This window comes from Cibotium barometz, chromosome 47, assembly GCF_041138505.1.
Source record: "Cibotium barometz isolate CiBa-2024 chromosome 47, ASM4113850v1, whole genome shotgun sequence".
Lineage (NCBI taxonomy): Eukaryota > Viridiplantae > Streptophyta > Polypodiopsida > Cyatheales > Cibotiaceae > Cibotium > Cibotium barometz.
In genome coordinates, this window is record NC_141092.1 from 7,830,488 (window position 1) to 7,844,975 (window position 14,488).

Here is a 14,488-nt window from a genome sequence, read left to right on the forward strand (position 1 = left end):
CAGTGGCCGAGGCACCAAAATCCATGTGCCATTCCGTTTGATAGCATCTAGCTCTGCCTGCATAGCATGACGCCAAGGCTCATGTGAAAGAGCCTCGTCCACAAAAGTGGGATCAGAAGGACCATTAATGATAGAGGACATAAGAGCATAGTTAACAAACATGTTGCCCTCATGAATTTGTTTCCCTGTAACTCTAGAAGAACGTCGGAGAGAACCGGGCGGAGGAGCAGAAGGAAGCTCACGTAACCCAGAAACACGAACTGTTTGATAATACCATCTAGGCACAGATGTGCTTGAACTTGCTGGAGGAGGAGCAGAGTCATGATCATTTGACTGAGAATCCACAGCTGGAGGCGGAACAGAAGCCACGGGAGGAGTAGGAGAAGGAGGCGGAGACGGAGGTGGAGGAAGAAGAAGCTCACCACCCCCCTCTGAAGATGTAGGAGTCTCGTCGAACACCACATCACAGCTCACAACAACTTTGCCGGCCTGAGGATCATAAAGATGATATGCCTTGGACACAGTGCTATATCCGAGAAAAGTCATGCGTTGAGACTTTGAGTCCAACTTGGAGCGATGCTCCTTAGGCACATGAACATGCGCCGCACACCCAAATATCCGGAAATGAACAACAGAGGGCTTCTCACCATGGAAAACCTCATATGGAGTTTTATCGAGAAGAGCAGTAGTAGGAGACCTGTTTTGAATGTAGACAGCAATGGAAGCCACCTCAGCCCAGAAACGTTGAGGTAATGAAGAATGCTCAAGCATAGCATGGGCCATCTCCATAATGGTCCTATTCTTCCTCTCGGCAACTCCATTCTGTGATAGAGTATATGATGTAGTAAGCTGTCTCCGAATGCCATGTGTCTTGCAATATTGCTTAAACTCCTGGGATGTGAACTCACCCCCTCCGTCGGTCCTGAGAGCCTTGACCAAGTGACCGGTCTCTTTTTCCACCTCAGCTTTCCAATCACAGAAGTGCTGAAAAGTCTCATTCTTGGTCTTCAGAATGAAAACCCAAGTATATCTGGAAAAATCATCCACCATCACGAGCATGTACAACTCCTTACTCAAAGACGCGGTACTCATAGGACCAGATAAGTGTGCATGAATGAGAGCAAGTGATGTTGAAGATTTGTGTGTCGCCTCCTTCGGAAAGGCGGCTCGGTGTTGCTTCCCCTGTAAACAAGAGGAACAAGCAGAAGAAGGAGCCTTGATGGTCGGTAATCCCTCAACCAACCCATCCTTCGAAGCTCGCTGCAGAAGCTGATAGCTCAAATGGCCTGACCGAGCATGCCAAAGACCAAAAGAAGCACCAGAAGAAAGCAGAGCGGTCAACTTGTAGAGACTACTATCTTGGACCCCCCGAGCCAAGATGCTACCAGTCTCCTTATCATGAATGGTAATCTCATAACGAGAAAAGATCACCTCCGCACCCTGAGCTGTAAGAGCACTCATTGGCAAAAGGTTAAAAGCCAAATCTGGAATATACAGAACGTCAGAGAAGTACCTCTTGTCCTCGGAAGAGCGGAAGATGGGGATAGTGCCATGTCACTGGCACGGAAGAAGAATCACCTAGAGTGATCTCGCGTGATCTGGCACTGAAGTCCTCGAACCAATCTCGATGGGGTGTTATATGAGCAGTAGCACCGCTATCAACAATCCAAGACCGTGACTGAGAAGTCACAAGAGCAAGTATACGCCGAGTATCTGCTAAGAGAAGAATGCCATCACACTTCTTGGGTTGAGACACCGCCGTTGAGGAAGAGTTCTTTGCTGCTTCATCACGCTTCTTCTTATGACATTGGGGTGACTTGTGACCCTTCTTGCCACAATAATGACATTCAATGTCCTTATTCTTTGAAGATTTGTTGTCTTTATCCTTGTCGGAATCCTTGGAGTTCTTGTCAAAACTCCCTTTTCCTTTCTTTTGTTGATTCTTCCATTTATCTCGTGTTGCCAAAGCTCCATCAGGGCCACCAGAGGTGCCAGTCCGCTCCTCAAAGTGAGACTCAATCTGCATAACGGAGGGGAGAACTTCCTCCCAAGTAACTGGAACAGCACGAGGAGAAGAAACAAGAGACCGAAGGTATGCATCAAACCTCTCTGGAAGTTTGGAGAGCAGCCGAATAGCCATGTCCTCTGTGGAGATGTCCTTGCCACAAACAGCAAGCTCGTCCCGGAGATCTTTCATCTTCGAGATGAAAGCAGATAAAGATGGAAAGGCAGAAACTGGTAAGTTCATAAGTTGCTTTTTCAACGCCAAAATCCGACCCGGAGACTTAATCTCATAGAGATCTGCAAAAGCCTTCCAAACTTCATGTGCAGCATCTGCTGTACGCACATGAGAGAGAACAGAATCCTGACAGTTCAACATTAGAAAGGAGAAAACGCGTCGATCATTCGACTGCCAAATATCAATCAGTGCCTGAGTCACACCACCGGAAGCAAGGGTGGGAGGGGTGGCATTGGCCGGTGTAATAAGCCAATCCCAAAGATCCATGCCATGCAAGGCCGATTTCACCTTCACCTTCCATAGAGTGTAGTGGGAACCATCCAACTTGGCAGACTCAGCAAACATATGAAGAGAAGTCGGTGCAGCCATCACAAAAGCTTGGGCTCAATTTCAAAAAAATGCACAAACTCTGAAGAAGAAGTGTCCTCCACAGGTACCAAGAGTGCCACCAAAGCCCGAAACACAACAGACCCCCTCTGCAAAGGGGAAAGACCACTGGAGAGGAAAACGCAGCACAAAGAAGGCTGCTGTCCTGAAAAAACAGGCCGCCTATGTCCAAACTCCACGTGGAAAAGAAAATGCTGATCAAAGAATACCTGATGGCTGTGTCGGTGAAGCCAATATGTAGGAGATGTGACCAGCAGGTGCTGTCCAGAAAACGCAGCAGCAAAGGGGCTGCAAATCTGAGAAAAACGCAGAGGAGAGGGTGCTGAAAACAGGGCTGAATCTGGGGCAGCAAAGAGATTGCTAAACCGGAAGTGATGATACCATGAAAGAGTGCCCAGAGCGGAAGCAAAGGAGCACTAGAGTGTGCTGAATAGAGAGTGCAAGAGAGAGAGATATGGAGCAAACTATGCTGAATATACTGAAGCAAAACAGTCCCAAGCAAGACACACTACAAGTCTCATAAGTGAGGGAGAAAATATGTACAAGATTGAATGAAAAGTGAGAGGCCAGCACCTCCTATTTATAGGTGAGGTATGCTGGCCGACTGGGGATGCTAATACTGGCCGACTGGTAAAATACCAAAAAGGCTAGGAAAAATCCTAGAAAAATAGGAGAAAAAGGGGTGGCCAGCCCACAATCAAGGGCCATACAAAAGGGACCAATGGGCACTAAAAGTGAGCAGAAACTGGGGATGAAAGTGCTAACAAAAATGTATTCTACAGGTCAATGATGAAAACTGCAATGTGCTCCTCGTCAGGGCCTATCATGAGCAAATCGTCCACATAAAGATTTAGGATAAGGAGATGATCCCCGTTCGCGGACATAAAGGATTCTCTTAGTGGGGCTATTCTGAAACATGCAAGAGAGTAAGTATGCATGTATCTTTTGATGCCAAGCACGAGGAGCGTGTTTAAGGCCATATAGTGCTTTGCGTAATCTGCATACCTGATGCTTTGCATCCTGTTGAACAAAGCCAAGAGGTTGGGAGACATAAACCTCTTCTTGCAAATCACCATTCAGAAATGCAGTTTTGCTATCCATAAGTCAGATAGCCGAAAACGGGCATATAAGTAATGATTAGAATTCTGTTATTCCAAGCTTCATAAGCTGTCCTAGATTTCAAGGCCTTAATCGAATAGCGGTTCGGTACATAATTGGCACACACGACCGTTTCAAGCCAAAATCTAGAAGGCAGATCCTTACTTTTGAGCATACATTTGGCCATTTCCATGAGTGTCCGATTCCGGCGTTCAGCCACAGCATTCTGCTGTGGTGTATAAGGAGTAGTACATTGATGAGAAATGCCACGAGACAGCACAAAAGAAGTAAACTCATTCGACAAATATCCCCCCCCTCCCTCTTGGTACACAATGTCAACAACTTATGAAACTGATGGAAAGCTGAAAAGGCATCAGACTTGACTTCAAACCATACACCTAGCAGAAGTGTGTGTAGTCATCAATGAAATGTCATGTGCATGTTTGCCCATGGACATATCCTGATGCTAGTCTAGAAGGGGCAGCCAGAAAAAGACCAGGAGTTGGAGCATAAAGTGCAGATGTGGTAGTATGGGACTAGGAGAAGGACATGAAGAAGATGCTGTCGGTTGCATGAAGGGGTCTGTCAGCTGAACCAAAGGAGAGTTGGCTGTACCAGAGGAAGGTGGGTGCAAGCGCATCAGTACATGGGATTTATGACTAGTTGGCTGGCCGACGAGCAGTCGGCCAGCACTCCAAGGGGTCCAAGGGCCTATAAAAGGCACATGTGCTCATTGAGTTAGATCATTCACTCCACTAGGGAGTGGGTCAAGTACTAGGATTGTTTTGGTGAACTCCAGCTTTTCAAGAAGGCAGCCTATGGCTGTAGATGTAGGGTACCTTTCTGTACCATATGATTATACTGAATTTCCAGCTCTCTCTCTCTCTCTCTACTCTCCCTTTTGTCTGTGTTTTTGCATCAGCATGTTCTCAGTGGTGTTTAGGGCTGAAAGAAGACTCCTAGAGCTTCCGCGTGTCTGAAAGAGGGAGCCTGCATAGGACCACAAAGATCACTATGCACTCGCTACAATGGGCGAGTAGTACAGACAGTGCTATCTTTCAAAAAGGACTGACGATGTCTCTTTCTCAGTATACATCCCTTGCATACATGCTTGTGGGGGAGCTGCATAGGGGGCACCTTATGAACCATAGCTTGACGCTGTAACCGCAGAAGAGATGGAAAATTCAAGTGACCAAACCGAGCATGACAAAGCTCAGTGTCACGCTGAATCTGTGGCATGGAAACAATCAAGGCATCTTCTTGAGAATTAGTACTCCTGTCATACATGTCAAGCTTGTACATGCCATTGCGTGATGTACCTGACAAAAGAAGTGCATCAGAATCAGTTTTGTCGTGAATGGAACAACAATGATCAGAAAACTGGATCTTTAAGCTAGCTTTGGCAAGTGCTGAGATGGAAATGACATGGATGCTGAGTACATACAAGCTGTCAGCAAGAGTATAAGGATCCCTAGATCATGAAGTCAATTCCACATTGCCAATGCCTTTGATGGCATAGAAGCCATTGTTAGGACACAAAACTGTTCCACCTGACGAAGGATCTCTCAAGGCAGTAAATAATTGTTTGCATGAAGTAAATGCAAGTAGTGTGCTTAGTGGCACAAGAATCAAAGTACTAGTCAACATTCGACAAGGACAAACAAGAGGCAGGCAAATCACTGCATGTTACTGTCAGTGCATAGCCATCACGCGCAAAATTAGCTTCCTCTGTAGTGTCACTTGTAGTGGCAGCAAGTCCTTGCTGCTTTGTCTTCTTCTCACTGTCCTTCTACTTCGGCAGTCCTCTAGAATATGACCAGGTTTCGGCAGTAATTGCATCTCTTCTTCTCCGCTGTCTCCTCTTTGGGCTTAGGGTTATTTGATTGGGTTGGTGCTTTTCCCTTAGGTTTAGCACGAGATGGAGCTTGAGATTTACCTTTGCCATGATGGGAGGTAGCAAAGGCTTGATCGGAAGCAAGCATATGGTTCCGATTGGAACGAGATTTCTCTTCCTGTACATAAGTGCCACCAACTCATCAACAGTATACAACTCTGAATTGCTCTTTATCACGAGGCGGAGTGTGGTAGCACACTCTGATATAATTCAGACAGGCCATTGAGAACGGTGGAGACGAGAGCTGTCTGGAATAACCTTATCAGATCCTTGACACAGGTCAGAAATGCATCCTCTGTCAGATGCTCCAAGGCAAGCATTTTCCGGAGATAGGCAACTCGGGCTTCATTGCGGATCTGATATAGAGAGGCAAGGACATCCCCTGCACTCTTAGCGGGTGTACACGATCGGATGTGAGAAACAACTTGCCATTTGCAAGACAGAGCAATAAGTGCATGTGCATGTGCATGTGCATGTTTGGCATCCCATATTAGTTGTTCCAGTGTAGAAGGAACAGGTGTGGGCTGTATATTGCCACTAAATCTAGATTCATTGGTTCCAACAGCGGATCCACTGGACGTGCTCTAACAGCAGATGTGGGCCCAATAGGCCAGAGGTCAGCACCAAATACATAGACCCACAGGTTCTTTGCCACCAGAACATGTTGCATCATATTACCCACATGAGATAGTTGGTGCCATCCAACTTGTCCTCAATGGATAGCTGACACAACTCACTGGTGTTTCCAAACATTTTGCAGAGCAAAGGAATATGCAGACTGAAGTATAGCTGACACAAGTAGTGCTTGCAAGGGAGTCAAAGTATCGTAAATGTCTGTAGAGGGTTGTGCCAGGTTGGAATTAGCTGAACTAAAGCTGATGTGGAATCATCAAGAAGGAAGCGACCGTGGAATCAGCAAGTCTGAAGTTGACGTGGAGAAAACAGATCCGAAGCTGTCGTGGCGTCAGTATATCCGATGTTGACGTTAAGACAATAGTTCCGAAGCTGATGTGGAGTCAGCAGGTCCGATGCTCACGTGGAATCAGCAGGTCGGAAGTGCTAAATGGAAGCTGAATCTGGAATGCGAAGCATTGACTGCTGAAGAGAGGAAGCGGAAGATAGAAAGGTAGAGCAAAGTGCTGAATGCTGAAAGCCGAGAGCCACGCATTGAAGACGGAGAGCGAAGCGCTGAATGCTGAAGAGACTAAAAGCCAAACACTGAATGCGGAAAACGAAGGACTGAGCTATAGACAAGGCAGAATTGACTAACGTAGCTAAATGAACTGACCAAGCAAAATCTACTGATGCAAAAGTCAAATGCTCAAGACGAATGTTGAGAAGCTGTGCCATGTGCATAAAATGCCATGGACATTCTCAGAGTTAATCTAGAAGGGGCAACCAAGAAAAAGAGTTTAAGAACGAGAAGTTGGAGCACAAAGTGCAGTAGAGGCCAGTGTGGACTTGGAGCAAGGCTTGGAGGGGATGAAGAGGAAGACCTGTCGGCTGTACATAACTAAGCAAGGAGCTATCGCCCAAGGCCTATAAATAGGCACATATGCTCATTGTAAGAGTCATTCAACTCTTTAGGAGTTGGGTCCATCATTAGGACAGATTTTGGGTGTTTCCCACCTTTTTATGAAGGCAGCCTATGGCTGTAGATTAGGAGTACCTTTTTGTACTATATGAATATACTGAATTTCCAGCATATCTCTCTCTCTCTACTCTCCCTTCTGCCTGCGTTATGCATATGCAAATGAGAAACCATATTGGGCAGCCCAAGGCTTTGTTAGTTTAGGGGGTTTTTCTTTGTTTAGCTTAATAATTAGTGACACTGACAGTGATTATCTTATAAAAGGACTACTTTGTTTGCTGACATTGTACATGTGTGCGCAGGTTGAAAGAGACTTAGAACCCTGGGTAGGTAATGACGATGTGCCAGATTTTGTGGATGTGTGGAGAGCGAATAAGCGCATTGTATGCCTTCTAACTGAGCTTCTACGGCTGCACAATGCACCTGAAGCTCTGAAAGTAGTGGCCAAGTATTCTGCCATCCTTGAACGAGCGACTGAAGGGATGGCTGTAGATGGTGAAGCTTGTGCTATGCCACAATTAGAGGTATCATCAAAATGTGAAGATGCATTTTAATATTGCAAGAGTTGCTAGCATTTTGTTAAGTTGACAAACCGTTAGCTTAAATTTCCATGTCCATGATAAGGTCCAGTTCGTTCAACTAAAGAACCTAGAGGCAGAGCTGGGGCATTAGTTTCTGGTATCCTTCCATTGTCACATGTTTTTAATAATAAAGCTGTTTCACAGTTGCTTGAGGCTGCGGCAGTTACTACCCAACTTTTGGTACCTATCAACCTCCCTGCTGTAGAATCACTATCAACCCTTTTAAAGGTGATACATTTGGATCATAATTCTCTTTCTCTTCCTTGCTTCATTTTTTGTTTTTTACTAAAGCAACTGGGAACTCTGTGTATGGCTATAGTTAGCAAAATCACATGATGATTTCAAGGTCTATGTCAAGATTACCAATATTTCATCTAGAAAAGGAATGTCTTTAGTAAACGTGCTGTGATTTTCTGAACTGTTGGGGTTTTGTGGACAATTTTGGAACACGTCTTCAAGGCTATCCATTGTGCTGACCTAAATCTGCTGCAGATGGTGCTCGCAAAGCTTATTTATTTTTGCAAAAAAAGAGACTTCTATTAAGTAAGAAAGAACAAAGCTAATTATAGTGAAGACCTTGTAAAGATCTGTGTGAAGTGGAATGACCAGAGATGAACTAGTGAGAATGGTTGGAGGAAGATGTGGAAACTAGGTCCTGTGCTTGACATGCAATACCAGATGCTTAGGAACCATACAAAGTTATTTATAGGTGTCCCCAGTCAAAGGAATGGGTACACTCTGATCTCATGAAGAAAAACCAGACTCTCTTGAAGTATTGCTTTGTTTGAAGAGGAATTATATCAATCCTTATGTGGAGAGAGGGCCTCATCTCTGTATGCTTGAATTCACCATATGGCCATCTGAGAGCCATGTGAGCTTACCTACTTGGTCCCACAAAGTATGAAAGGTACTAAATGTCAGACCAAGCGATCCTACTCCATAGATTCAATTGTAATGGCCTAATGGATGTCATCCTGTGTGAGTCTATTAAGAAATTACAACTTGTGCGTTAACACAAACAGCATGACCTTCACGGAGAACAAGATCTAGCAAGATGGACACGGAGAATAAATTGATTTGCCATTGCAACTGATATTACAATTGATAGCGATTGCCTTCCACCCGTGCGCTCTGTGAGGGAGCTAAGATGGGGTTTTGGAAAGACATTGAGACAGAGGCTGCATGCATTGTGAAAGAAGAGCGCATTGAGCAGTGAAAGATCTCAAAATTGATGATCTGGACATGATGGAAGCTGTTGATCGTGTCTTTATATACTACGTAGGGACAGTCTATAGGTCAACCTATGTCGGCCACCCTACATTGAGTCCAACTCCACCCAATCGACCACATCACCTGTGAGGGGTTAACACGACAGAATCTGAGATTCTCACGACGGAATATGTCTTAGAAAGACATTGAGACAGTTGTTGCATGCACTGTGAAAGAAGAGCACACTGAGCAGTGAAAGGCATGAATGGTCTCTTGTCGGCATGACATTCTCCAATCACGCACTAGTGAATCTCACCTTTGCAGAGCAGGGCCAGGCGGACAGCCAGGATTTGAGACTGCTTGCTTCAGGACCCCTCCATCTCTGCCTGGATTGAGGAGATTTGGACCTCCCACAGTTTCTCTCTTGGAGAAGTGATCAATCTGGATGCCGCGCTACTAGAGTGTAGCTCCTTCCTTCAGACCTCTGTGCAGGAGAGCCTCAGGGCATTCAGAGAGCAGGAGAGGAGCCTTCTTGATGCAGCTTATCCTTTTTTCAGTGGCTTCAGGAGCAGACCCCAGAGAATCCTTGGGTTCATGCCCAGATGGAGGCAGCCCGCACCTAGAGGAGCAGCGGATTTGAGTATAGATACCACACACGGGTGTCTTTCTGGATCCAGGCAGAGGACAAGCATAGCCTCAGCAGGTGCAGGAGGTAGCCTCGATCTTTCGCAGTTATCTGCTCACTGCTGACCCAGATTCCTGTAGAGAGGCTTCTCGCCCCAGCGAGTTTGGAGCCATATCCAGCCTTGTGTCTCAGAGCACCTGTGGACACACTTGGATTCTTCGTTCTGTGACATCGAGCTAGCAGCTGCAATGGAGGCCCTTCTGCACTGGAAGTGCCCAGGAGAGGATGGTCTGCCGTCCGCTCTTCCTTTGCCACTGGGACCTCATGGGAGCTGGCTTTCAGGCTCCTTTCAGTGAGGTTATGCAGACAGGCCTACTCCCGGAGTGCATGTCTGAGGGTCTGATATGCCTTTTCCTGAGGGAGGGTTGTGATCGCCTTGAGATCCGACAGTGGAGACCCATCACCCTCTTAGGGATGTCATAGAAGACCCTGGCAAAGGCAATCAGCCTGCGCCTTCATCCTGGACCGCAACATCCTAGATAACATCTTCACGTTTTGGGAGGCGACAACCACCACTAGGCTAAGTTGGACGCGGAAGCTCTGTGTCTTCTCTCAGCCGTAAACACCTTTCATTGGAACACATAGATGCATGCAAAGAACAGATGGAGAGAAGGGAGAGAGATAGCTGTACTTTCAGTATATTCCTAATGTACAAAAAGGTACAGATTCTTTGCAGCCCTAGGCATGCCTAAAAAGGTGGTCTTGACTCCATGAAGTCGTAGTCTATGCTCCAACTCCTAAAGAACTGAATGATTCTAATGATTCTTGGCTGAGCCTTTTTATAGGCCGAGCGACACCCTCATATGCTGGCCAACTGCTGTCGGCCAGCAGAAAAAATACATAAAATAGTAACTCTGCTGCTGACCAGCTGTGTGGTACTCTAGTACCCTGCTGACCAGGTCTTGATCAAAAAGAGATCCTTTCTGGTGTCCTCCAGTGCCCTGCTCAAGCGTCAAAAGTTATGTTTATCTGCTACCCTTCAGGGAGTAGCCATGGGATGAGCATGTCCATGTACATGCACATGACATCCCCTTCTGCTAAACTTGATGATAGGATTCCAACTTCTGGCGCTGGATGACTGTCATCATCTCCTGGTCTCCACATATGGTCTCCCACACGGTCATCCATCCCTTCTTGGCAACCTTTTCACTGAAAAACCTTGCCGTGTCTTCAATTCCACTCCAAATTTGATGCAGATTTGTACATTTGTTCCACTTTGTCCCCTTTCCTTCTTGCCCTGTCCCTAAACACAAACTTGAATCCTTCTTCTTGAAGACTTGTCTTTGGCATCCTTGGCTCCACCCCTTGGATGATTCTCATCCCTTGGAGTGCTCTATAAAAGCCTCTTGGGCAGCCCCAAAATGGCTACTGATTCTCATGAAACGCTCCCCTTGGGTTTGCTTGACACCAACTAGCTTCGGGGGGTCTCGACCCATGTTGCGTTATTCTCCTTGGATTGGGCACCTTCATCTGGGACACTATCTATTTTTTGCATTGCTTAACATGAAGCTTTGATACCGATGTCACATGTGCGGAAGCTGTGTCATGATTGTGACTAACTCTCTTAATCTCTCCCTAATTACTCCTTAATCCTTCATTACCTGTAAAGACACTTGTGAAGGGTCACACCCTTGCACACGGGTCATTATCAAAGGACATGTTGATTCATTAAAGACACCCCTAAGTCCTAAGGACATAACTATTGATTCAAGAGCCACACCCCTTCACAAGGATGTGCCTCTTCATTTGTACCTTTTCGGCCTCTATTTAAGAAAGGCCCCGTCTCAATGCAATCATTCAGTCTTTTCTTGCACTGTTTGTCTTATGTTCATTAATCAAGTCTTTAATCATGTTAATTAAGCTATAAAAGCTTTACAATGGTATCAGAGCCATTGACATAATTCTAATGATGAACCCTTCACTTCCGAGGAGAAACCCCCAGCCAGTTGTTGACAAAGGAAAGCATGCGGTTAATCACCATGCTATTGCACATGCTTCGGGGATCACCTCTACTGTCACAACTCAATCTGCCCCTTCACCGTTACCCCAGTGGTCTGCTCAGGTTTCGGTTCTTCAAGGTTCTATTTCCAATCACCCCATTTATGTGCTTATAGACAGTGGGTGTTCTTATAACTTTGTGGGAGCCACCTTAACCCATAGATTGAAGATTCGGACTTCTCAGAGTGTTGTAACTTATGAAGTAGAGCTTGACGATGGTTCCACATCCTTGTGTAACACCGTTGCCAAACATCTCTCCTTTCGAATTCAGCACTATCGTGATAAATTGGATTTTCAAGTCATGTCTTTGGCACATTATGATATGATTATTGGTCAAGAATGGTTGTATCAATATGATCCCCTCATTAGTATCCGGAACCATTCCATACAATTTGCTCAAAATGATAAGCGTTGTGGCACTCGAAGGCATCAGAGACCAACCCTCTACACTGACTCTTTCAGCCTTTCAAGCAAAACGGTGGGTCCGCAAGAGTGGCACATTTAATGGTTTTTTCAGCTAAAGATCCTTACGAGAACATGGATACGAAGATGATGTACCTCAAGCAACCTTTCTTTGCTCCATACTTGGATCATTTTTCTCAGGAGCTTCCCGGGGTTCTCCCATCTCGGCGACGAGATGACCATGCTATTGATCTCCTTCCTGGGAGTGCTCCCTCTACTCGTGCTCCATATCGAGTTTCTTTTACGGAATCTCAGAAGATACAGCGACAACTCATCTCTTAGTTATAAGTTGGAATTGCCGTCTTCTTGGGGTAGAATTAATCCAACTTTCCATATTTCTTTTTTTTTTTTTTTGTTTTTTTTTTGGAAAAACGATCCTTCTATTAGTTAATGAGAAAACGCCATAAGGCTACAAAGCTCACCTCACAAGGAGAGATAATAAACACAGTGAACACCGGAGCTCCACCCCCGTGGCTGGCCGCTCTCTGGGGCGGGGGGGCTACCTAGTAGTACATGCTGGAGGTGTGAAGAGCCAAACTGGAGGCCTGTATTGCCAAGTGACATCCTCGCCCCTCGCGATGAGGAAAGGGTCAGGCTGCCAAGTGCGGAGGAACACCTTGCGGCAACCTCTCATGCGATCCGAGTCGCCCTGAAGTTTCCCCCAGTGTCCTCTCAAGGTGTGAATGATGTCCACCCAGAGGGCCTGTATGACCTCCGCCGGTGGAGTCGCCTGGCGGTCTATGGCCTCCCTGCATCGGGCTCTCCATATGTGCCAAGCCGTCATGCTGCTGATCATCTCCCATCTGTGCCCGTCCCCCTCCTGGGAGACTGCCGAAGAGAAGTCTGGCGTCGGAACCACCGCCATCGCCTTGTCAGAGACCTGGATGGTCACATTGCCAGGGACGTCCTCGTATCCAAGGGTCGGGCCGCTGTCCGTGGCCCAAGCCACCGCACCCCACGTCGCCATCATCTCACCTGGCGAGCCTGCAAAAACCATCCTGAGAGCGCGCTGCCAGACCTGCTGTGCGTGTGGGCAATCCCATAAGCAGTGCCGCTGCGACTCCTGTGCATGGCCGCACCGAGGGCAGGACACTGGGTGTAATCCCACGGGTAATACCTCAACGGCAGCAGATAAACATAACTTTTAAGGCTTGAGCAAGGCACCAAAGGACACCAAAAAGGATCTTTTGATCAGGACCTAGTCCGCAAGGTACTGGAGTGCCACACGGCTGGAGTTACTATTTTATGTAATTTTTCTGCTGGCCGAATGCTGTCAGCCAGCATATGAGGGTGATTCTTGGCCTATTAAAAGGCTCAGCCAAGAATCATTAGAGTCATTCAGACCTTCAAGGATTGGAGCATAGACTAGGACTTCATCGAGTCAAGACCACCTTTTTAGGCATGCCTAGGGCTGCCAAGAATCTGTACCTTTTTGTACATTACAAATATACTGAAAATACAGCTCTCTCTCTCTCTCTCCTCTCTCCATCTCTTCTTTGCATTTTGCATCTATGTGTTCCTATGAAAGGTGTTTAGGGCTGAAAGAACACACAATGTAAAGCTTTTATAGCTTAATTAACATGATTAAAGACTTGATTAATGAACATAAGACAAACACTACAGGAAAAGACAAAATGATAGCATTGAGACAGGGGCCTTTCTTAAATAGAGGCCGAAAAGGTACAAATGAAGAGGCACATCCTTGTGAAGGGGTGTGGCTCTTGAATCAATAGTTATGTCCTTAGGACTTAGGGGTGTGTCTTTAATGAATAGGCATGTCCTTTGATAGTGACCCGTGTGCAAAGGTGAGACCCTTCACAGGTGTCTTTACAGTTAATGAGATTAAGGGGTAATTAGGGAGAGATTAAGAGAGTTGGTCACAATCGTGACATTCTCTCCCACTTAAAATAAGACTCCGGCTAAAGAAGAGATGGTTGTCTTTGAAAGAATTCCCAAAGAAGTTCTGCATATTCCTATAAGTCTTCATCACTTTGCCAAGTAGCATCAGAATCATCAAGATCTCTCCATTTAACCAAAAATTATATAGTGAGCTTATGTCGTGTTTCTTTCTGTCTAACATCAAGAATTGTCTCTGGAATTAAGAGTATGTGTTCATCTTCGATTTCTAGAACATAATCCAAAACATCTAAAACTAGAAAATCACCCTCCACAAACTTCTTGAGCCAAGAAATATGGAAAGTCGGAATCAGTTTGGCTGCGCGATCTGCTCCTGCGAGCTACGCCCCATCCCCCCCCCTCCCGTCTACCCTCCCCCTGCTGCCCCTCGCCGTCGCGCGCCCTCCCTGCCCCCCGCCTCTCCCCCCCGCCGCCTTCCTCGCTTCCT

The 14,488-nt window shown here is 46.2% G+C and overlaps 1 protein-coding gene across 5 annotated transcripts in view; it reads left to right on the forward strand.

The window, feature by feature from the left end:
* LOC147611321 (protein GIGANTEA-like) overlaps window positions 1-14,488 on the forward strand; it is a 73,714-nt gene that overhangs the window by 33,689 nt on the left and 25,537 nt on the right. For all 5 annotated transcript variants that reach the window (XM_086784390.1, XM_086784385.1, XM_086784387.1 and 2 more), the window contains 2 exons: window positions 7,512-7,733; window positions 7,935-8,018. In XM_086784390.1, the coding sequence (XP_086640516.1) occupies window positions 7,512-7,733; window positions 7,935-8,018 (306 nt within the window). The remainder of the gene's footprint in view (window positions 1-7,511; window positions 7,734-7,934; window positions 8,019-14,488) is intronic.